We start from the raw sequence: 25,225 nt of genomic DNA, 5'->3' as shown, positions 1-25,225 counted from the left end.
TTGTGATATCGTATTTTCAATGTTGTATAAGGAAGAATAATAAAACAATAATACATATTTTAAATGTTGAATGTAATAATCGCCAAAAGAACCCTATATTGTATCCAAATTTCCAGAATCTGAGACACAACACTAGAAACTACACTCTACAACTAACAATTTAAAACGCAGTATTGTTTAACAATTATGCTTTTTATGTTCATATAAGGGAGAGTGACACATTCCGTTACTATACTTAAATTAGTTACCCATCTAAAATATCACAAATCTCTTCACACATCAGTCGATATTCGTACATATTGAGTATGACACACGTTGCCATAACAAAAGAACAATATAAAATGCTTTAAAAGCTCTACAATAGCTAAACTGGGCATACAAAGTATGTAAAACCAATAAATAAATTTCTTATATACCACATATAAATAAACTTATCGTAAGTTACTAGGATTGCAGTGCTACAATTAGATTGTAGTTCGATACAAAACATAATTAGTACTTAATTTACTAGAAATGCAATGAGACTAGTACCTAAACGTGTGTTTACTTCGTAATATGTGGTTTACAATACTGATGTGTTACAATTATCACATTAACACACTCACAAAATTTACTAAATTTAAATTCATCTGTATCATTAGTACATTTACGCGCTAATGTTATATTATATTTGTTCCTTTGAATGTCCTTGTACTTTGTCTACGTTTTTTCTTTAACTACTTAACGTAAGTAAGGAAAAAATTCAAAGATCTACAATGAAAGATTACACAGTAGCAAGCAGGTTAAATACTTAAAAATGGCGATTATTTTGCACAACTTTTTAACAATATTTTCTCAGATCTCCTAATACTGCAGCAAGGAAGTCTGCAATAATTATGATTTTGTTGAGTTTAGAAGTTTGCAAAACAAAAGACACGAATACGCAAATATAAATTAAGTTATATTCTAACTAACATCAATAGGTGCTTAAAAGGTTTCTACAATTTAATTTTACTGCTTAGAAATATTGGAATACCTTAAATATACTGGGAACATGCTAACTAGGAATTAGAATTAGAAAACTATTTAAAACAAAAAAGTATCAAATCAATTGAGCATGTTATGAACTTAGTTGTGCTTAGTTTTTATTTTTTTGACATACACTGTTTGTTTACGTTTTAAATGTTATCCAAAATATAATATACGGTCATATTCATTCGTCTTTAGGGTTGATTCTGATAGCTGCATTAATTTCCTCTTTATCATGATCCTTGTCGCCCCATCCCCAAAGGTTATGTGACCCGTCGCCAGTACGCTTAACGCGGCTACGAACGATGTCCTCGGATACAGTTTTAAGGTCGTAAGCCCAACCGATTTTAGCGAAGAAGTTAATGAAAGTTGTAGTGAAATTTAGTCTGTTGTTACCAAGTTCGGCGGTCTTGTAGTCCCATGGGAAAGTGTGGTGGTAGTTGTGGAAACCTTCGCCGAAAGCGAATAATGCGACTGACATGTTTTCGGATGGCTTGATGTTCTTGTCATAGGGCTTGTCTCCCCATTTATGAGCAGCCGAGTTGACGAGCCACGTGACATTCAAGATGAAGGCGTAGCGGAACAAGGCGCAGACAAAGAACGCATTAAGCAGGCTCTCACCCCAGAAGTATATCGGAACCAATGTAGGCATGATGAAGCAACCAAGGGGCATCAAGATCAGGTAGTATCTGTAACAATAACAAATGACGTTAAAACTTATACACGTAAATGTATGTAGTGTAGCCTAGGCTCTACTCTATGAGTAGAATCACTGGCTGAATGAATATAGTTTTGTAATTAGAATGTGTTTTGAAAAATGAAATAAGAAGAGAACATCTTGATGGATTACGAAATGTAACCCAACGCTGAAATTATGTGAAAAGTACAATAAACCAAGTTTTGAAGATTATTCCAGTTTATATTCATAAAAGTACCTCTCGCTACGCATCCCAAGCTACAACCCAGTTACAGTACCTACGTATACCTTTAACTTCACAACCTGTATATGGGTGTGCTCAATAACATTTTTAAAAATATTATACACAATTGTACGTCATAAAAGTGCATTACCTAAACTTAGCGTGACTGAATAAAGTACTACATCACATAGCGACTTGCAATTTGATAACGCAGAGTTAACAGTCCGTACTCTTTCATTACGTAAAGTTCAATTTTCGGCAATGAAAGGACCATATCGATTGTATTAGCTAGTTCTATGGAGGGTCCATGGATAAGTAAGTACAAACTTGAATTTTACGCTATGAAATAACCGTAGGAAACAAAACAATGCGTGTTTCCATTTGGTACTTGTTTTTACCAGTAGCCACGTAAGTAAGGTAGGTTACGTAAATATTGATATCGTATAATATTGTGTGAGTGCAATATTAGATATACGATTAGAGTATGCTCTATTCACGCCCGCCAAAGGATCTAGTCGATGCGAAATAGCGTTAATCAGAAGCAATCTTCATATCTACGTAATAGGAAGCAAAAGACATTGTTCCGATTGCATTTGAAAAAAGAAACTAAATCTCTTTTTTATTTGTGAAACGATGAAAAAACTTTTGGCATATAAGATTTTACAGCCAAAAAAACATTACGCCCTTTCAAAGAAATTCCGACAAAGTAATAATGTAAACTTAATGTATACTTTAGTACTTTATTTCATTTAAGAAATAAAATATATCGTCTATTTAAAGGTAAAACCACATAAGTGACATTATTCTCAAAAAGTCTTTAATTTATATAGCTATTCACTAGCTAGCCACTCAGAGCGTTATATTGTAAAAATCTGAGGGGCACTACCACTGCGACCGTCACCCTGAGACACAAGTTGACAAGTCCCATGTGCCTGTAATTTCATCAGCACCCTTACCCTTCAAAGCCGGAACACAGTAATGTTGACATTGCTGCATGGCGGCAGAAGTAGATAAGGTGGCAGTACTACCCTGGACGAACTCTTTCACAAGGAGCTCTACTGCTACTAAATATACTTTTAAAGTAGTGTTTAAAGATTTATTATACTCACTTCTTCTGGAATTGGAGAATCTGATCTTCGTAAAGGTCACTCAAGTCCAGCCCTTTGCCCTTCTTTTTGAGATCAGGGTGTTTTCTGACGAGCAGCCATCCGATGTGGGAGAAGAAGAAACCACGGGTTGCATTGTGAGGATCAGCGTCAGTTTCAGAGTACTTATGGTGCATGCGATGATCTCTTGACCAATCCATTGCAGAATCCTGTGGGTAAAACGTTTATAATAATAACCTAATTTCCGTATAGAGTATTAAAAAAACCGACCTCAAAAGTCATTCATCCCCTAATTTACCACGCTTAGAGGTCGAATATTTTCTTCCAAATTTAAATGGGACCACTTCTGACCACTCTTTCCAACAAAAAAAGAATCATCAAAATCGGTTTACAAATGGCAGAGTTATCGCGTAACATACATTAAAAAAACATACAGTCGAATAGAGAACCTCCTCCTTTTTTTGAAGTCGGTTAAAAAAACTGTTAAGGTAAATGCTCGGATTCTTCAGCACTCAACTTGTTGTGAGTGCGGTCTCTCTTATATTGGACAAACGAAGCAATAAAAAATAGGGTGGTTTGCATTAATATTAGACATAACTGGTTGAAGACTGTACCACCTCAGTCAACCGTGACCATGGGACCTGTAAAGGGCCCGAAACGTCGGTTTGTTTGAAAAAACAAATATACGCGATTTAAATCCGGAAAAATAGTTTCATTTCCTATATATGTATATTTGCTTAAATTTATTAATTGACTAATTTTTCTTCTACCAATGCGCAGGACAAAGACACTCTAATATTAAAACGTACCGTCATAAAATGGCATATCCGTGACGTCAGGTTAGAGACGAGACAACCTTGAATTTAATACACTCGTTTTCAATCTCTAATGTTTTTTTTTAAACTTTAAGGGTGCGTTCCCATTATGTCGTAACATTTTATTTATCGTTGGACGACTGTCGCACCTAGCCTATTATCATATCACGACTATCTGTCGTGACTGTGCCGTGCACTCCAAGCCCTCTCTCTGCCAGTGATAAGCCTTTGCGGGCGTCTCTGGCGGACCCGGACTTGGGTCTGCCCCGGTTTTACATGTTTGTTGGCGTCTGTCTCGTGAACAGCTAGCGCGTCTTAGTAACGGTCTAGTTGAGGGTCTGAAGCGAAGAGACGCGCGGGCCACGTGAGTTGCCCTTTAAGTTGGGAGCTATGTGCGAACAATGTCGAAGGACACTGCGACTGGCATCTCCGGCACTAGCCCGGAGAGCTAGTAGCTAGATATCATCCGGTCCCTCCAGCCGCTTAGGTTATTGGGAACTGGAGAGACGTCGATTTTCGGCGTCGGTAAGTGAGCGTGCCTAACAGCTCCGCCACCAATGAGGAGATTTGGTAGTGGACTCAGAGTCGACGGCTTAGCGGTGGAAACCGCTAGTTGTGCAATGCGCAACGAGAATTGAGCGTGCCTACAGCTCCGGTACCTATCTGGAAAATAGGGAGGGTACTGTACGTGCACCCGGGGCGGCTCACTCGAGGCACTAGCCTCTCGAAGAATCAGACGAAGTCAAGAGACAGAGGTCTGTGAAAGCCCTGTACACTGGCTGATCTGGGGGTCAGTACGTACAGGTTATAGTGCCCTTCTCGGGCATACGAGAATCAGGGTAGGACGGGAGGGTCACTATAATCAAAACGTAGAAAGATATGGAGCTTGTGCCATGGACGTTTATTTTATCGTTGAACGACTGTCGTGTCTAGCTATTCCCACTTAGGGCTTGCAATCAGGATATCCGAATATTAGCTTTATTCGAATATCTGTTACATTTGGTATTCGGATTTTGCAGTCGTCACGAATGGGTTAATTCGCATATCTCGAATAATACGTAAAAGGTTATTAATTATTAGTTTCATTAGATGTTTTAAAGATATACGTTGCAATACACGTGTATTATTTTATGTTAAAATACATATTATATCCTTCAAAAACCCTCAGAACAGCTTTGTAATATTGTATAATGAAATAAATGCAAGCTTGCTCGCCCGATTCGGATCGCAATTGCATCGCGTTCGTGCCGAACTCGTCCTTCGCACCCTGTCTTACGGGTCATGCAAGCTAGCCAGTTGTACTTCGTGCACAGTTTTACAAACCATACATGTGCGCAACAAATGTAAATGCGCAAAGCAATAGCTATTAATTAGCAACTCCGCTTGAACACCCCTACTCGAGGTGAGTCAGGCGGCGTGAGGTGCGTCCTGCAAATGCGGTTTGTTTGCCAGATCAAGCGTTGAAGATTGAAGGTTGTGCGTGACTTAGTAATGGAACATTTTTGAATACGTTCAGCGAGTTTTGTTTTCGGATGTATAGTTGGCGAAATATTATTTGCATCGATTCGTTTTATCTTTAGAGTACAATAGAACAAAAGAAGCTATATTTATAGAATACAACAAGACAAAAGAGTGAGCCGTCTCAGTGACTAGTAGTTAAAACGACCTGATGAGCAAATAAATAATTGAAAACGAAAAAGCATTTAACGCACCCATGACTTGTACAATGCACCAAGATCATTAAGTAATAATAACGCACACATAATAATAAAGCAAACACTCAACATAGCCCTGCACTAGGGATACCCTGTGTCGCGGGTGCCATGGACACACATTTAGACAACCACAAATTACACCCAAACTCACGAGAGAAATAATATAGGCCGTACAAATATTTCTCCCGGCCCGGGAATCGAACCTGGGACCTCTGCGAGGCAGTCCGGCATGGTAACCGTTCGGCCACAGAGGCAGTTAAAGTCCACGTAAATTTTTAATTAAAAGAAGTGTTAATGGTTTTATTACCCTACTGTAAAATAAAGTCGTCCCAAGAGATAACATTCATTGGTGCAAATAATATTTCTTCACCTATAATGCGAAATCAAAATACAACAGGGAAAATTTTATAGAATTATTTGACTAGCTAAGTAGAATTTAAGTTAATAAGATAATAAAGTGCAATAGATAAAAATAATAATGTGATTAAAGATTATTTCCAATAATACTTCAAGAATAACACCAAGTTTGTAACTGATAAAGTCTTAAAACACTTGTTTGCGTTGTAATCGATGACATCGATCATTCCAAATTTACAAATGGGTGTTAGATAGTACTTGGATAATTTTTCCATCTATTAATACATAAATTAACAAGCACAATCTAAAAATACCTTACTTTTACTATAACACACTCAACAACATTATACAAGTAGGATTATACTTAAGGATTCTTACCATTTGCAAATAGATTGGATTGCAAATAGATAAACGATTACATAATTTCTTATTCCACCTTCCCCTCACGGGAATATAACTTTATGTAAATAAAGTTATCTAACAGAGCCAGCGAAATTTAACTCATAAACTAAAATAAATTGATCTTACCTGGAATGCAATAGTGTTGAAAATCATCAAAATGAGTCGCAGAGGCCATTTGGCTTTGTAGGATTTGTGGGCCCAAAGTCTATGTGCTCCGGCAGTGATACCAAGTCCAGACACTACATAGAGTAGGTAGGCTGTTGGCAAAAAAAGTATTTTTGATCAGGAAAAAGTCTAAGTAAATAATAAGAACTAGAATACTACCCTCCTTATCAAATTAACGTAATCGACATGTTTAGCAAAATTGAGTTTATATTATAACATCAGGGATCAGCAAAACGAGACCTACACTCATAACCCCCTTTACTCGTTTTTTTTGTATATTATATTTAGTTTCTGTTTTATTGTGTTAGTTATGACAAGGAGGGCAGAATAGAACTGTTTGAAATTAGCTAAACATTATGATAATGTAGAGACGTTTCTAAAGGGAATATTTGCTTGCGTAACACCACATAGACCTACTAGTTGTTGCAGGATCTGATTGCATGACTGAGAAAAAAGTGGAACAATTGAATATTCCCTTTTAAACAATGGTAATATTTTATGAAATTCACTTAAGTCATACTAAAGTCTATGCCCTTGGGGGGAGTCTCACCCACATGGGATAGGTTGCACACCCCAACAAAAATGAAGCAAAATAGTGTAGTGTAGATCACCACCGACTTAATAGAGACAGCAATGGATGGAATACCACAGAGGAGGTCCAGGTCAAGGGATCACTACTGGCTTAATGGTTTTACATTGTTGTCAGAAATAACTTTAAATGAATATGAATTTTCAACTGGACATTGGCATTATTTGCCATAGTTTTATATTATTTATACAAAACAACTGTACATAGTAATTTTTGACCCTGATATTGGCAGAATCATTGTGGAATTCAATGGTGCCATTACAAACAAATTTGCATTGAATTAATATAAATAATAATATTGTAAAATCGAATCTATTGTGAAAAAAAACTATTTCATTTATCTTGTATTCTTTTAAAGCTACCTAATAGGCAGGTATTATAATATTCATATAACAAGAAAAAACAATCAGATATGATTTTTAATATAGTAGTGCTTGCTGCCTAGTTATTAAGAAATTAGCCAGATATTAAAGATATTTCATAAGTGTAACAATACTCATTTTAAGCCGGTGTAAATAAGTAACTTAAAACAAAGTTAGGTAATTCTGTTTAACCGGACGGCACAGTGACTAATTGTCAAGACACCAGAGGGGATGTTAGTATAAGTGTTGTTTGTTATGTCCTCTAACTAAAACGCGGCTTGTCACTTAGCCGTCAAACATCCGTTTTAAATAGCAAAAGGTAGAGCACAAAATTCTCTTTTCAAAACAGTTAAAATTACTTAACATGTTCGACTTATCGGAACTTACCCCAATGATGCATGGCTGAAATATTGTTAAACAATTTCAATATTCTAAAATTGGGTTTTGGTTTTTTATGATATATCACAAAATATTTTGTCACTTAGCCACATTTTAGTTAGTGGATGGCAGAAATGTATTATACCTGCATATACCTTAGTTACATAATAAATGCATGCACATTTGTTAGTTTCGCTTCTGTGTTTTAATTATGGAATATAGCGATAACACCTGCTCTGATCACGAGAACTGTAGATAATCAAACTGATAAACTTACCGAAAATACAAGTTAGCCACTTCGCCTCGAAAAGAAAAAGGTATCCACCATAGACGGCCGCGACGTGAAGGTATGCAAACAGGATAATGTTCCTCCAAACATATTTCTTTGGTTCTTTGTCCGCCTGCATAACGGGAGCAGTCCCTAACGCCATGTCGGGTGTAGCGGCATCGCTTTCAAAGAGGACCCCGTTGAGTTCTGTAGCATTTGGAGCCATTTTTGAGCGCGTGACTCTGTAATGGTAAAAATTATTAATTTAAGATTCAATTTTGAAGACGATTGTTTTCACGGCGGCAACGTATATTATGTACCGTTCAGTGCACTCTTCTATTTCACTTTCAAAATTCATATTTGAAAATACATTAATAAATTTTGTATTAATTTGGATTACTGTTGGGTTTGCACAAATAATCCAAATTGAATGGACACAATTTATGAATTTTATAATAGAGCCATCAATGACGTCATCAATAAACAAAATAAAACAAACGTCAAACGTCAGATGGGAAAGTGAAAATGGATGACGATTGACGATTTTCGCGTTCAGTTTTTCCTTGCATCCTAATTTAATTTCGCAACATAAAAACAAAACAGTGTCGAAAGAACTATGTATATTTCACTGGTATGTATCGAAATCTACTTAGGTTCTTTATTTTGAATGAAAAAAGATGTACCTATTGGATTTATTTTTCGTAAAAATTAAGGATTTCATTGAGAGTTTTATATAATTTACTGTATTGGATAATTTTCCGAAAATTTGAAATAGTGAACATTTTTCAAATTGGAAAAATAGTATAATTCGTAGGCTACAACTACTGTTCTACGTTTAGTATATAGGATCTTTTGAAGTTTTATTTAGCGTGAATTATAAAGTAAAATTTTGTATGGCTATTTAGAAGCAAGTTACAGTAAAATGTGATTTAAAATGATTGGATAGTGAAATCATCAGTAAAAATAATCTTTCTTAAATGCATCACCACCAGTAGGTATACTAAAAATACAGACATATCTTAGGTTCGTATTCCAGAACTCTACTCAATACTCAAGTACTGACTTGAACATTGAGTAGAGTTCTGGAATACGACCACTAGAGCTGCTAAACTTTCTTTTTGTATAAGGTTTGACTAGAATGTAAAGATTTAGGTTTACCTAATAAATTAATATAATGGATTCTACACCAAACTGTCTAGCTTTGATTCTAGGGCGCTGCTAGTTAAAAATTAAAATACAGATAAATTGTTAGATTTACCTACTTAAAATTTCTTACATATAAATTCTATTGCATTTAGGTGGCGGCGGATATTATTTTGTTGTAACACTTACATGCTTATAACATTACAACAGATAATTTACCGTTACCAGGAGGTAACGGTTTTAACTTTAGTTTATGAACACTTATTAAAATTATACGAAAGTTAGAATGAGTAATGCAACGTTATAGAACTGTATCCAATAACAGTAATCTGACTGTATCTAAATAAATAACTTACGTAAAAGGTTGAATTAAAATTCGTATAACACTGCTATTTCGTTGTGTTCACAGATACACTGACGAAGTTATAATGTGAGACTTATCACTGTTTGTATATTTATATGTAATCATGAGCAAGTTGCAAGCGGAGATATAGCTGGCAAACGGTCACCGTATGATAACGTGCACGTTGGACTGTGAACCGAATTTAGCCGTCTACATTTCCCCCGACCGGTCGCAGAGTGCAGCAAGCGAGTGCGGGACTCGAGGATTGGATGACAAGGTGGCGCGATACTAAGACTACGTCACGAACACCCATCGCATCACGTTGGCATGGCATGGTGCGGCGAATAGACGCTATGTGATAGTGCTATTCCACGATACACACATGTATTATGGTCTGTATTTTGTATCTGCAGACAATATTATCATGATTCATAGAAACACAATACTTTAACCTGTCTGGTAATAAGTATTAGAGTAACTGTTTTTATTAACTTGGCGACTATATTTAGGTAATGCGTTTTATGATGCAACATAACGTGGACACGTGAGCAAGGACATTCACGTGTATCATATCAATTGTGTGTACCTACTTTATGCAATTTATTATTTGGTTTGAGTTACGTAAGCCTATCGATACAGGATAAGGTAATGTCTGATTTTTGGAGAAGTACCTATACGCGTTAAGAAAGTTGATTCAAATTGATAAAAAATTGCCGTCATGCGATATAAGCGTGGACAAATGGAAACAAGAAAAAGCACTATGCCTTTAGGTTATGCAGGACGTGAGAACAGCCATCAACATTGAAAATGGTACCTCTATTGAAGTATATGTATGTATTTAGGTATAATAATAATAAATACTATTGGAGATTGTGTGATTTCAGAATAAAATCCAATACCTGAGCTGGATTATCTACTTAGGGTGATATCTGAGCTTAAATACCTAAGTTTTTTTTTAACTTTTATTGAATCGTGACATTCACCACCACTAAGAAAAAATCCCTTCGATCCAGCTGGATTCGCACCAGCGTAGACGGTATGCCTACTAAGCAGAACGAATCAACGGATCTCACGAATTTTTCTACGTGCTTGTCACTCGCGAGACAAGTCGTCTTGTCGTCCATAGAAATATGGAATTAGACCCGCCGTGGACCCGCACCCGCTCTCTGGGTCGTATTCTAGTGCTTGAAATCAATACTCAAGTCCTGACTTGAGCACTGAGTAGAGTTCTGGAATACGATCATGTGTGTTACACGCTTTAATGAAACTTTCAGGAATTTGCTGTTTTCTTCTATATTTTAAAGAATTTAGAGGATGTTAGTTTGTACGGTTTACAAACGCACATTTTAGTTATGCTTACCGACTTTGTGCCTTATTTACCTTTTACTTTGTGCAGTTTGTTTACCTGTGCACATATAAGTAGGCAATTACTTAGTGTTCAGTCGATTTACACATTTAACAACAACGTAAGAGGTACATATCCTCATCAAGCTTGTATCGAATAAATTATTTTCATAAATATATTTAATCTTATTTATCTCATCTATAAGATAGGCGTCAATACAATACTATAGCGTAGTATTGACCCTTTAATCGTTTTGGTCCTTCGAGCCCGTGGTAACGATTCAGTGTAGATGGCCCCCCCACAAACGGATCTAACCAATTACGAGGAATAACTCTTTCAATCAACTAGCGAAGCTTACCAACTGACGCCAAGATAGCTTCTGGTACTAAATTTCTTCTTCAGCAAAATCTGTGCTTTGAGAACTTATGGACAATTCTCGTAAATACGGGAAGAAAAAGAAGACGGGACTATCAAAGGAAGAGTCATAAGCTTCGGAATTACATTGGTGCGAGTTTCCATGTCTGCCACGCCTCTGGGCGACTTCTGAGCCGGATTTGATTTCCGGGCCGGGAGAAATATGTGTATGGTTTTATTTCTTTCCTGTATTTATGTGCGATTTGTGGTTAACGAAAATCACACGGGACGGAACTATGTCAACCGAATCGTGGTATGGAGTACTTTACCGAGAAAACTCAAGAAATGTGCGATCAACTTGTGGGCTGTGGGAAACGGGTCGGGTGGCATGATATTTATGTATGGTCGGAATTTAAAATACAATAAAACACAGGACTTTTCTTCATAGTTGCCCCTACAGGAAGAATGGGCTGTTAAAATCCATAATTAAAGACTAATAAGGATTTTTACTTATAGTTAGTTGTGTGGCATTTGCAGAACTCGGGGGCGGTTATTTACTCGAATCCAAACTGAAGTATCGGACATCATTTCGTTATCTATTAGAAACAAGTCAATGATTAGAAATAATAGTTCGGTAAATCTACAGATTATTTCTACTGCTTGGTAAGTACACATATAGACCTAGATTCTACCGCTCTCGTCTAATATTACTCTGGGACTGGAAGTGTGCAAAAAATTAATAATGACGTTTTTTCGACTTTATTACCTGCTACATTGAAATATATATTCTCAATTATAACTTAATTAATAATAAAAAATGTCCAATATATAGGTTATACACTAGAGTACATAATAAATGTTCAGTACTAAAACATAGAAACAGAATTATTCGATTTCTTCGCGTTCTAACAAAGAGGAGGGCCATAATGAAGTACTTCGTGGTAATAACGACATGGGACATAAGAGTAATTCATGAATACTGCACAGTCTGTAGGCGCCGAGACAATTCAATGCCCACTCGTAATTCACTGGTACAACTTGGAATTCCATCGCGACATCTGTTGAAGAAACATAACATTCATCATCAACCCATTTGTATGTCCCACTGCTGGGCACGGGTCTCCTTTCAGATGAGGGTTTAGGCCATAGTCCGCCACGCTGGCCCAATGTGGGTTGGGGACTTCACACGTTTTCCGAGGGTTGTGAACCTTCTTCTACGTGCAGGTTTCATCACGATGTTTTCCTTCACCGAAAAGCTCATGATAAATTTCAATTTCGCACATAAATTCCGAAAAACTCAGAGGTGCGAGCCCGGTTATTGTGACTGCGAAATTGGCGCGCGCGTCACAAGTGGCGCTGCAACTGCGCTTCTAAATATTGTATGAACATAAGTGGCGTCGCTGCAGCGCCACAGTGGTACCACTTCAGCGCTTCTATAAGCGTCCAATTTGAAGGTACCTTCAGTCTTTAAAAGTAGTTTTCACAGTCGTAAGCAACTGAAGTTTATTGAAATTGCGATATTAAAGCGAAAAGTAAAATAGCGTCATTAAATTAGTTGCTCTATTTATTCAAACAAGATATAGCGATTCAAACTTTTAGCTATTAAGTTTTTTTTTTAATTTCGGTTATTTTCTAAACACAGTCTGATGGTTTCTGATTGAATCCTTCATATATGACTTAATTGCATACCAAATTTTAAGCTTCTAACTCCTAACTCTGAGAATGGTCTAGGGTTACAATCACCATATTTTTGATGACTGTTAAAACTAGCGAAAGGTCAAATATAGCGATAACTATATTTGACCTTTACAAAATTTGGAAATTAGAGAAAAGGGGGCTTTATACGACAAAGTGTCGAGTATATTTTGAATAGTAGATGGTGCAAAAATCCGGAATTGTTCCTATAAAATATGGTAATAAAATAACATACTGCCGGGTAAAATAACACACTATAGTGTGACTAGATGATGACGCGATTACAAAATTTGTAGAACGATTACATATACCTAACACATAGTATACGTGTATACTGTCCAAAGGTAAAAGGCGTACGTGGTATGGTTGGATCGTTAATCATTTTACTTAGACATGACATCATGTAATGACAACAACGTGATCAAAGACATGCATGTACGAGACACCAAATAGTTGTTGTTTCAATGTGCGTCATTAATAAAGATGAATAAATTATCTGCTTACATATGAATCGGTCCTCTTGGGTATTTTCCGGTTCGGCTAACAATATTTTAGGCGTAGTATCGTTTTTTCCGATTGTTACGTCGCCAACGTTGGTGACAACTCGACCTCCTGCAGATTCTAATATTTGCTATAAAAAATTGAGAAGTGATTTATACAGGGTGTCCGGTAATGAATGTATCATACTGAAATGGCTTATAGCACAGCTTAAGACTGTTCCAAAAAAAAATGCAAAAAAAAATCTATCCCATGTAGTACCTAAGGAATGTTTTTTTTTCTTAAAAGTTAATTATTTTTATCTTATTTTAGGTTTTTGTGCACTATGACTACAAATGAATTAATTAATTTGGTTTCTTGGTGTCATAATATTCTAGTGTCCTTAGATAACCAGTAAATGGTATGACTAAGTAATGTACATTTTTTAAAAAAAAGTTTAACTTCATTTTTCAGAGAAATAATTTATTTTTTACGAAGTTTACGCGCCTCCTGTATAAAAAAAAAGTATGATAACCTGTGTGGCCAAGTACTTTAAAATAATGTAGGTTTAATGAGGATTTCAAAATGATATCATTTCTCATTGTATCTAATGTAAATATGAAATTATTGCTATTATGTGCAAACGAAGTAAATTTTACTAAAAAACTATGTTTGCAAAATTGGAACATTTCTTATCCTGAATTGTTCTTGACTATTGAGTTTTGATAAAAAATAATATTAGGCATTAATAAAATTTTATTTAAAACTTATTTACAGCAAAATTATGCAAAAAGCCAATCAAAGTAATTTTTCAATTGTTGTCTTTAAAGTACCACGTGGGACCGTTATTTGCCACCTGCACCATAGCCACATTCCGCCCGTCGTTTGTTCATATGATAAGAAAGGTCAGAGTTGGACCAGAGGCAAAGAGTGACAATTAACAGCAAATGTAAAAAAAACGAAAAGGATTTAGTGCATCATACGATTTGTTCGGTTTTGCACGTGTTTTCTGTTCCTTTGCGATTTACTTTCAATCAGTGTTCAACTACGACCTGGCTATTTTACTGGACTATAGTTTTGCTTACTGATTTGGACTTTGTTAGTTTGGTGATATTTGCGACGACTTGGCTTGTTTCTGGACTGAACAGGTATTTTGTGTCTGTGAATAAAAATGCCACGTACTCAGTATACGCCACAAGAATATGCAAACATCCATATTATTTATGGGGAATGCGGTACCAGCTCAAGAGCAGCTGAAGCTCTTTACAGAGAAAGATACCCTAACGCACGTCACCCATCTAATGCCGTATTTATAAGAGTCCACCAATGTTACTCAGAAGGAAGAATGCCTGGTAGTGGTGTTGGTGGCACTAGCGCTGGAAGAGCACCTCGTGATGAATATGAAGAGATGGAAGAGATTCTTACCATATGAACAAAAGACGGGCGGAATGTGGCTATCGTGCAGGTGGCAAATAACGGTCACACGTGGTATTTTAAAGGCAACAATTGAAAAATTACTTTGATTGGATTTTTGCATAATTTTGCGGTAAATAAGTTTTAAATAAAATTTTATTAATGCCTAATATTATTTTTTATCAAAACTCAATAGTCAAGAACAATTCAGGATAAGAAATGTTCCAATTTTGCAAACATAGTTTTTTAGTAAAATTTACTCCGTTTGCACATTAATAGCAATAATTTCATATTTACATTACTTACAATGAGAAATGATATCATTTTGAAATCCTCATTAAACCTACATTATTTTAAAATACTTGGCCACACAGGTTATCATACTTTTTTTTTTATACAGAAGGCGCGTAAATTTCGTAAAAAATAAATTATTTCTCTGAAAAATGAAGTTAAACTTTTTTTTTTAAATGTACATTACTTAGTCATACCATTTACTGCTTATCTAAGGACACAGTTACCGTAGAATATTATGACACCAAAAAACAAAATAAATTCATTCATTTGTAGTCATAGTGCACAAAAACCTAAAATAAGATAAAAATAATTAACTTTTAAGAAAAAAAAAACATTCCTTAGGTACTACATGGGATAGATTTTTTTTTGCATTTTTTTTGGAACAGTCTTAAGCTGTGCTATAAGCCATTTCAGTATGATACATTCATTACCGGACACCCTGTATAATACTTATTATGTATTCAATTATCAAATAGGAAAAACTACAGTTTGTAACACTACTGCTACTGTGAAGAAAATCTTGTATAGGTGGGTGTACTCCATTAAAACAATAACATTTTCAAAATTGTCACCTTTAGCGTTTCTACGTCAAGTATGCTGAATGGCGACATGCAATAGAATGTAAAACCATCGAATAACTTCTTTTCAGCGACACGAGAACGTCTCGGACCGGGTTCACCGCACGAGTCTAGAGCTTCATAAGGGAACTGCGAACAAATTGTAATTTTCATCCCTCATTAATTAATTTGTAAATTTTACTAATACGAACAGTGTAAGTACATTTAGCCACATGTCAAGTTTTAGATAAATTACAATGTACGCAATTTTCAACACAGAATTTTGACAGTTTGTATAACCGTAATGTAGAAATTGAAACTATTTGGAATACAAATTTATCAATAAACCACGTTCACCATATAAAACATAAAAAAATATTTCAAAAATTTTTTTTACAGTATAGATTAGTGTTTCCCAACCTCTTTTGTGCTATGCCCCAGTTAATAAAGCTAAGGCTTTCTAAAATTCTTATGCCCACTAAAATTTAGGAAATTTAAATTTAAATGTTCATTTAGGTAATGAGCAAATACAATAAGTAACTTTTCAAAATATATAAAGGACAACTGAAATTCAAGCATAAAATAGTTTTATTTTAATTAGTGCTAATTATCTAATTATATATTATTTAAATTTAGTGAGATCCTTGCGCTTGATGCTTACAGTAGTGATCTTATACATCGGGACGATTTCAATTTAGTTAACTTCAATTTCAAGTCGCCCTGTTTTGTTATATCCAGATTATTTTTTAAATTATTTATGGCACTAAATCCAGATTCAGCTAAATATAATAAGATCAGTTATCATCCAACAAGTACAAAATATAAGAAAGTGATCTAAATATAGTAAGAAGCCCAAAGTAGGTACATCATGTGACAATGAAAACGGTAACAATCTTTATCTTGCACATATGATTGCATTTGGGTATTTAGTTTCGGTTTCCTCATGAAGCCATGCCATTCCTCCTTTTATATTAAACAGTTTTAATTAACTCTTCATTTTGCATTTCTGCGAGTTCTTATAAATAAATCCACTAACATTGGCTGTATCATCAAACTTGGGAAATCACATTAACACCAACGGTGAATGCTGAGCGTAGTGTGAAACCCTGCAGACTGAGATCCGGGCATTAAGCATTTCGTACCATTTCAGTTTAACCAGTACTTCAATTCTCACGTCTAACAATGAAATGACGACTAGTAACAAGGCCGCCAGATATTACTTAAACTGGAGGTTTAACCAGCTCGAGTAATAACTGAGTCGCCTTAGAGCCACGGCACATGACGTATTTTATACGCGCCGAGACGACGAGCGTTTCACGCAGGCGCGTTTATATAAACGTTTTATATAAACGCGCCTCATCTGCACATTTACGCGCCGCAGATGCGCTGATTGTTTCAAACGCGCACAAACATCGCGTTACAAGCAAGACGCTTATATACTCCACTCGAGTTTACACTTAGAATTTCATGCAGGTGCTTCATTTCAAAAACTAATTGAAATTAACAAACAAAAATCAAATTATCTCTTTATCAAAATGCGCGACACATACGTGCGACTACCTCGAGTCTGCGGCGCGTATACTCGCAGATGACGCGTATTTACGGCGCGTATAAACACGGCGTATGCCGTGTGCATATGCTCTTACGGTTAACCAAAACTCTGGACGAGCTCACTGTTAAGTTTTAGCCCCCCTCTTTAATAATTAATTGCCCTCTGTTGTAGTCCTACGTTGGAAAACATTGCAATAGATTATTTCTATTACCTCACTAACAAAAGTTTTCGACATCAAACACTTGTCCACCCACTCGTATGAAACAATAAATTTAGACGCCGCGAGAGCACACATGTACTTCACGCTTCTGAAAAATCAAAACAAAGTATTAGATACGTAAAAGTGCTGAGGCAACAATATAATACAATGTGGAAATTATACAATACCTTTGTGATATATTATCTTCATCTACACCTACCACTAAATGAGTTAACTCATCTGTGTATTTTTCAACAAATTTCCAGCCTTGTTCAAGACATAATCTTTTGACATTTGCTAGTTCACCAAGTGTTAGGCAAGATCCTGCTACGCAGAATTTTCTGTCATTTGCATTGCGAACATTTTTCAAGGTTAGTGGTCTCTTAGGCGTATTTTGTGTTTGTTCAAAGGCTTTCTCCATGAGTTCTTTCTCTTGTGTCGTAGTAGGGCATAACGTCTGTTCTGGGTCTTCACTTTGGAAGTTAAGAGACTTTTTTGCGACAGGCGTAGAGTTATGTTTAATATGAGTAACAAACTTGTTTATCGTTAATGGAGTTTCTAATGTCTGCTTGGGATTCTCAATTACAGTGCCATCTTTTGACTTAGTTGGTTCTTCCGCTGAATCCGATATGTTTATAATACTTTTGATGATTTGTGAGTCAGTCATTTGAATTGCAATTTGACTTTGCTTTTGTGTTCCTGGATTCTTATCAAACGGTTTACTGAACTCTTTATTTGATGAATCACTTTTTTGTTTGGAATTTAAAAAAGACACGTTCCTGCAAATTGAATATCAGTGTTATAAGTTGTATCTGTAGTTTCTTAAAGCAGTTAATAAAATACTAACTTTTGTGGTGTCTCTTCCACAATATCTTCATCATGTTGAACAACAGGTGTCCCTAAGTCTTGTTCTAACAAATCCAAATCAATATGATCTGTATGAGTATTTTGTTCTCGAGTTGCGATTAGTTCGCGGCGCATGCCTGGCGTCAACAGATTATCAATTCGTTGTTGGGTAGCCTCAGTTACAGGATGCTGTAAAACAAATATTTGAAATTAAAAAGCTTTGAAAAATATATACCAAAAATAAACCAAAAGTTATTAAATAGATGAAAAAGTTTTGAATTAACAAGTCATGAAAGATATACCAAAAATAAAATCAAAAGTTAATAAGAAAATCAAACATTTTGAATTTACAAGCCATAAAAGTCCAGTAGAATTCTGTAAATTGACACGTACCTGATTATTCCTCCCAGTTGTTTCCTGAGGCTCACTGTCTTTATCCAACATGGAAAACATATTTTCACTATATTTTTCGTTCACAATATCTTCTGTAACTGAAGCGTTTTTAACTTTAATTAAAGAGTAACTCTTCCGCTGGGATACTGGAGTTTTGTGTATGATTTGACTTAGTTGTGAGTTTGCTTTCGAATTGTTGAAGTTTGTCGGTTTCGTCGTATTTTCCGTAGGTATATCTTTTGTCGCAACTTTCTTTTGGCTGACTTTGATATCGGCATCGATATTAGCAAATACTTGACCCATTATCGCGTCGTAATTCATGTTTTCACTATCTTGTACTTGAGATGGTGATCTTATTTCTAGCGGTAGGTCGATAGGATTTGCTGGTTGTTCATTAGGTTTCTGACTATTGCAACTGTTTGTTTCAATTTTTTGTTTCTTGTTCTGCGGCATGTCCTCAATATCATCATCTACGTCGACGTCTCTATCTCTTTTATCAGAGGGTTTATGATATTTTTTAGTGTTACTTGAAATAACCAAAATTTCCGACTGTGTAGGTTTCGAATTTTTAAGCAGCTTTATATCTGTCTCCTTGACTGAACCACTGTTAAAAAGATCCAAATCGTCTAAACCCTCCATGTCTTCAGGTATCTCATTTTCAATTTCAATCAATTTTGTTACATTTACTTGTGATTGAACATTTGTAGTTGTTTTCTCTATAGGCGTTTTTTGATTTTTTTTATATGATTTAGGTACAATGCTTTCCATTACATTTGATAATTCCCTTTCTACACTGTCAGTAATCTCAAATTGAGCTGTAGCTGTATCAGCCGAAGCTGTATTTTTTTTAGTGGAAATAATAGATTTATTAACTTCTACGACATTTCCGTCAGCAACATTAAGTTCTATATTTTGTATAGACGCCGTTTTTATAGGGGAACATGCTACATCATTTTTGCTTATGAGACCATAAGGGCCCAAACACGTTTGAATTTCACGATCAGTATTAAATTTCACTTGCATATCATTTTGTTTTTTCTTAATAACAATGTTTGTTATTGTACTCCCGATTTTTATTGATATCTCTATATCGTCTGTATTTGTCGATATTGGATTAGCGTTAACTTCATTTTGTGTTATTACTACACAATTATCATCTGGTGATTGTTGTCGTGAATTGTTTTTTTCGATTATTGGCATTTTTACTGAGTTGGTTACATTTGTTTCTGTATTACTTTTATTTGCATCAGAATTGGTGAATGGCAACTCATTTACTACCATGCTTTCAGTAATAGATTTCTCTGGCATTTTATGTTGGTCTTTGTCAATATCCATTCCAGTTAACTCATGACTTTTATTTTCCGATTTTGAAGTTTTATCAGTATTTTCTTCTTTTGAAGGCACATCTGAGGTATTTTTGTTATAAGCATCAAAATCAGTATTTACATTTCCTTTAAAACTTGCAGTTATAGTGTTTGTGGGAGTAATCTCTTTTGGTATATCTGGAGTGCCATCATTTATGTTATAAATGGGTTGTTTTGATGTCTCAGGAGGTGTTGGGGGCTGCCGTTTAGATTTACTTTGAGCTTTTTTACACATTTCAATAGAGACATTCAATTTACTCTTATTTTTCTTGTTTAACTTACCAAATTCCTTTCTCATTTTTTTAACACTATTCCAATTCTGTTTTGTTTTGAGCAACTGTTTTTCTGTGTCTGTACTTGAATTTTTAGAGACTTTGTCACAGGAAATGTTTCTTTTACGAGGAATACCATCAGGATTGATTTCCCGCTTCCTGAAACTCCTTCGTGGGTTGTCATTGGTGTATTCATTGTCATCAATAGCGAAAGGTTCAAAGTTTACAGGTTCAACAAGGTTCTCTTTATTTTTAGGATTAAATTCTTCTGTATCAGGTAAGACTTCAATTTTATCCCAATCTTCTTGGGGTTTGGGTGTAAGCACTACCTTAACTGGGCTTTGAGTTTTCTTAGTTTTTGAATGAATTTGTAGTTTACTTGATGATAGTTCTATAGCAGGAAGAACATCTTGTGTAGATTGTTGTGAACTGAGTACAGGAGCCGAAAAGTGATTCTGTGAACTTGCTAGCCAATCCTTAACATTTTTTGTTGGATCACTAACCTGCATTTTTTCAGGTATATCAATTTCAAATTCATCTACTGAAAAAAAAAAGGTTTATATTATTTGCACATTCATTGACTGTTTTTTAGTGGAGACCTAGTTTTAAATTTTGCTCCCCATATAATAAACAAAAAACAAAACCTAAATATATCAATATAAAAACAAGTAAAAATTAAAAACATTACAATTTTAATGAGTGGAGGAACGAGCAAGAACAAGAAAGGGTTGGAGTTTAAAACATTAGAAACCTATAATTTTTAAAAGCACCATTCTAGTAAGTGTTTCAGGCCACATATAAAAGTTTGGCAGGCCATAGGTTGAGTATGGTTGCCCTAGAGTATATTGCAGTAAGTACAATGAAAACCAACAAAAAAATTAAATTACATACTTACTTTTAAGATTGAATAGCTTTTCAAAAGTATCTCCAAGAACATGTACATGTTCTGTTAGATTTTTTAAGGGCAGGTTTAGTCGGAGTGCTTTTCTGTTAAATGGTGCTGCACATGTGGGGCAGGAGTGTCGGCCGCTCCAGCAGGCATGGCATAATGTATGACCACAGGTTGCTGTCTCAGGGGCAATGTAATATTTACAGCTAAAATAAGTACAAAATACAAACTCAATCACTTGACCCTTCTATATGGCCTAAGAGCAAAACATTCATAATTAGAAAACATTACGCCTATAAGTACAGATGGCATCAAAATAACCTGAGCTGTCATCATTAAGTTTACATTACATTTGTATTACATTAACAATAAGAATTCACCATTTGATAAAAGTACATAATAATATACCAGTGGCCTTGATGGGCTACTTTTCATACGAATTCCAATTTGCCATTAATGTATAGTACGACGAGACAAGGTTGATTTGTACGAATTGTTCAGAGATCTTTGGTAGGTGTGTAAAACTCGCTTTCACTGAGATGATTTAGACCGTAGCTCCTAACGCACATCAACTAGCTGCGTACATTTTTGTTATTTGACGCAGATAGGTACATTCGTTAGTTTAGGTTATACTGGGCTTTATTCAACATCCGCAAATAAAATTGTTTACAGAGGTCTAAGTTTATTACGATACATTGAAGATACAATTTAATTAAGTGGGATGCTATCAATTCCTTTCAGGCACTCACCATTCTAAACAAGTTACTTGCTCAACTTGTTGTGATATTAACTTTGATAGAACAATTGGATCCAGTCCTTCGAGAATCATCTCAAATCATAAATACAAAGAACAATGCTGGAATATGTATCACAAAAGTTATACGATTGCTGGTTTTGGCAATCTAAAACATTGAGAAGAAAATGTTAATAAAAAATCTTCTTTTGTCTTGTTGACGAATTGATATTGTTCTCTTTTCCCGCGTATTTTTTTTTTCATTTTATGATTTATGTTGGACTAGATTCATGTGTTGTATCGTTTTCGAGGTTAAGAAATTGAAATAGATTGATAGCGATTTGGTGGCGATGGCAGTGGTGTAGATTGTAGTAACACAGAGAACATTTTTTATGAATGGTAACTCTTTATCAATCCTCAAACTGTCACTGTCAATAGTTACCTATCATCAAATCAATTTCGAAGGGGGTGCGGAGTGCGGTGCGGTGTATGAGTGGATATTTTATCATCATCAAATTATAGTTTTTTTAACTTTAAAACTTCACAAAATTTTATGTAAGTGTCACTTTAATTATTAATGGTCACGTTTTAAACATTCCACTACTGTTAGAGGTTTTAATTATGTTCAATAAATATTGAAAAATTATTACATAATCTAGATATTCCTTCACTTGTTTTTAATAATAGTAACGTACTATTTATTTTACACATTTTAGATTCTACCGTCTACTTGCTACTGAATTGGTCTTCCATTAAAGTGGTATTAGTTTCCGGTACTTTTTAATTATAATAATCTTTGATTGAATTTTGGAGGTTAGGTTCGAGGTCTTTACAATTAATTTGCAAAAAAAAGCTGAACACCGTCTTTAAAAGATTACAATAATTGTTAGAACGTGAATTTGATTAATAATTTTTTTTTTCATGTTAATCGTGAGTTGCCCAAAATTAACACTATTAAAGTTTGTGTATTTAATTTTTTCATAGAATGGCGATGGCAATGCGTAGCCTATTAAGGGGAGCAGCGAGACGTTTTCAGGTCCGCTCGTACGCCGCGCCTGTTAAAGAAGAACCTTTAAAAGAGGGTGAAATGGCTCTCACATTTGCTGCTGGCAATAAGGTACTAATCTATTTATTTTAAATTGTATGGGTATAGGGAGCAAAATGATCAGCAAAATATATTACAGATTTTGTGTTACTATTTCATACTTAACCATGTCATGAACACTGTTTCAATTATTTATATTAAGAGATACTAGTTTAGTAATAGGTACTGAGTTTAAAAGGTACCATTAGAATAATCCTATACAGACATATATCTGGGTAGGCAGTCCATCCTGTCTCTTAGTAACAAGCTCATGGTGTACTGTGCCATATTGGTGTCTATAGAATTTTATAGCATTCAGTTTTGGGCCACCACCTCCAAAAGAGTCCAAAACAACATCCTTCAAATTATTAATTGTGCCACACTAGCATCTCTGAAATCCACACATACCTGGACAATCCTATGATTCTAGAAGAGTTATAGACGTAAACACAGCAGTCTGTTCAATACTTAAACAAAAACTAAAGCACTTGTTGACGGTGGCAACATTAGGAGACGAAAATATATGCATGTGCTCGATGATGAAGAGGCTAAAGCAGTAGTTTCTTCACTCAAATCCAAAATTCACAAAAAAATTTACTTGATCTGGCAAAAAAACATTCTATATGTGTCAACCATTTTCCCTCCAAAATAAGCATTAATATTCATTCTTGCAATATCTTCATTGTCTGTTAAAATTTAATTGCAGGTGTTCTACAATAAGAAAGTTGTGAAACAGGTTGATGTACCATCTTTCAGTGGAGCCTTTGGTGTCTTACCTAAGCATGTACCTACACTCGGTGAGTTTTCAATAATGTTTTTACTTCTCTAGTGTTTTGAGAAACTAAAACAAATATGTGTGATGTACACCACTCTATTCAACATGTCCCATTCATTTTGTGTCAGTCCAAGCACTCACATGAGACACAACTAATAAATGTCATGGCACTGACTAAATCTACCTTTAGAACTGACTGAATCGTGAGTTCATTTGAGATCTAAGCTAGATAATGTGGTTTTCAATATTGAAGTACCACTGGAATAGGGTTATCCTAGGGTTAAATTGGTATGAACTTTCTTAGTCAAATTGTTATCTTCAGTAACATTTGATGTATGAAATGACCTTGAAATGATGAAATGAAACCTTTATTAGACCCGAACCCTTCATAGGAATAGCATACAGTCTGGCAAAGCTCACTCTGCTAAACGAGAGCACACATCTTTCCAGAGAAGTGGGGCTAGAGAGCAAGGGTCTTGAGCATTCAAAAGTCCTGATATATGCCTACAGTGCCAAACACTGTAGAGAAGCTCTGTCATTGGACAGAAATGGCATAAGAATGCTCACTAAAGCCTTAACAGGGGATTGTGGCTTAAACAAGCACATGTAAAATGTTGGGCAGAGAGAGAATAGAGAATGTAGATTCTGCCACAAGGCGGATGAAACTCCTGTTCATCTACTCGCCCAACTCTACCCTCTGATGGGTGTATGAAGTTCCATACTGAGAAGGCACATGCCAGAACCAGAGGACATTAAATCTGTCTGAGCCAGATTGAAGCAAGGGCGACAGCATTCTTCAATGCTGTCGCCCTTGGCTCTGCACTGTAATTAGTGGTGATCACAATAGATCAGTTGACTGATCACATGTCTGGTTACAGTGATGAGGGGATGCATAGGCCCTGAATGAAGCCACCCTAATAATAATAATAATATTTGATGTGGCAGTCATACACTCAGTCTGTAAACGAAATATGCACAACTTCTTACAAAACTACAAATTTTTCAGTGTTTAATAAAAATTATATTTTCATTACCAGCTGTCCTCCGACCCGGCATTGTGACCGTCACTGAGAATGATGGTAAACAGACCAAAATCTTTGTTTCATCTGGGACTATTACGGTCAACGACGATTCTACTGTTCAGGTAAAAGCAAATATCTTTGTGTTTGTTTTGGTGAGTTTTAATTGTTACGACGAATTCTCAATACTAAACTAACTCAAAACAAACTTAGCAGAATACCTCAAAGAAAACGCCAGCAGTTGGACTCACGGTTATTTTACAACTCCGTGTTATATTCTCTATAACAATATTTACATGGCATTAAATAGAGGACAGTTCATACTAAAATATGCTTAAACTAAAAGAATAAAAATATGACATTTTCTACCTTTAACTCAATTTTTTCCTTCCA

General features: G+C 35.3%; 3 protein-coding genes across 4 annotated transcripts in view; 1 reads left to right on the top strand and 2 right to left on the bottom strand.

The window, feature by feature from the left end:
• Window positions 1-971: 971 nt before the first annotated feature.
• Window positions 972-9,820, bottom strand: LOC113226770 (acyl-CoA Delta(11) desaturase). Of its 2 annotated transcripts, none has more exons than XM_026459503.1 (5): window positions 9,585-9,820; window positions 8,095-8,327; window positions 6,450-6,580; window positions 3,038-3,243; window positions 972-1,697 (listed from the first exon to the last, which is right to left on the bottom strand). In XM_026459503.1, the coding sequence occupies exons 2-5, from the start codon at window positions 8,309-8,311 to the stop codon at window positions 1,193-1,195; spliced, it is 1,059 nt and encodes a 352-aa protein (XP_026315288.1). In that variant the 5' UTR covers window positions 8,312-8,327; window positions 9,585-9,820; the 3' UTR covers window positions 972-1,192. The 2 variants fall into 2 exon arrangements, with proteins under 2 accessions (XP_026315288.1, XP_026315287.1); XM_026459502.1 differs by lacking the exon at window positions 9,585-9,820 and adding an exon at window positions 8,406-8,458.
• A 2,180-nt stretch (window positions 9,821-12,000) lies between these two features.
• On the bottom strand, window positions 12,001-22,096 carry LOC113227097. The gene is made up of 9 exons (XM_026459969.1): window positions 21,971-22,096; window positions 21,228-21,427; window positions 18,697-20,873; window positions 18,305-18,492; window positions 17,646-18,236; window positions 17,470-17,566; window positions 15,722-15,856; window positions 13,470-13,596; window positions 12,001-12,328 (listed from the first exon to the last, which is right to left on the bottom strand). Exons 1-9 carry the CDS (start codon window positions 22,048-22,050, stop codon window positions 12,156-12,158), a joined length of 3,768 nt encoding a protein of 1,255 aa, XP_026315754.1. The 5' UTR covers window positions 22,051-22,096; the 3' UTR covers window positions 12,001-12,155.
• Window positions 22,097-22,490: 394 nt separating this feature from the next.
• The window catches only part of LOC113226772 (ATP synthase subunit delta, mitochondrial), a 4,959-nt gene continuing 2,224 nt past the window's right edge, over window positions 22,491-25,225 (top strand). The window contains exons 1-4 of the mRNA XM_026459504.1: window positions 22,491-22,509; window positions 22,939-23,071; window positions 23,745-23,835; window positions 24,851-24,957. Coding sequence (XP_026315289.1) covers window positions 22,940-23,071; window positions 23,745-23,835; window positions 24,851-24,957 — 330 coding nt within the window. The 5' untranslated portion in view covers window positions 22,491-22,509; window position 22,939. The remainder of the gene's footprint in view (window positions 22,510-22,938; window positions 23,072-23,744; window positions 23,836-24,850; window positions 24,958-25,225) is intronic.

This window comes from Hyposmocoma kahamanoa, unplaced genomic scaffold (genome assembly GCF_003589595.1).
Source record: "Hyposmocoma kahamanoa isolate Upper Pololo Valley unplaced genomic scaffold, ASM358959v1 202, whole genome shotgun sequence".
NCBI lineage: Eukaryota > Metazoa > Arthropoda > Insecta > Lepidoptera > Cosmopterigidae > Hyposmocoma > Hyposmocoma kahamanoa.
The sequence above is the reverse complement of the archived record's forward strand: the minus strand, read 5'-3'. Positions and strand labels throughout refer to the sequence as shown.

Coding starts and splice junctions, on each gene's coding strand:
- LOC113226770 (XM_026459502.1), bottom strand. CDS start 8,443: ATGAATTTTGAAAGTGAAATAGAAGAGTGCACTGAACG. Junction 8,328..8,405: donor ATAGAAGAGTGCACTGAACG/GTACATAATATA, acceptor TTACCATTACAG/AGTCACGCGCTCAAAAATGG. Junction 1,698..3,037: donor ATTCTCCAATTCCAGAAGAA/GTGAGTATAATA, acceptor TTATTGTTACAG/ATACTACCTGATCTTGATGC.
- LOC113227097 (XM_026459969.1), bottom strand. CDS start 22,050: ATGATTCTCGAAGGACTGGATCCAATTGTTCTATCAAAGTTAATATCA. Junction 20,874..21,227: donor AAAGCTATTCAATCTTAAAA/GTAAGTATGTAA, acceptor TTTTTTTTTCAG/TAGATGAATTTGAAATTGAT. Junction 13,597..15,721: donor TTGACGTAGAAACGCTAAAG/GTGACAATTTTG, acceptor AATTTTTTATAG/CAAATATTAGAATCTGCAGG.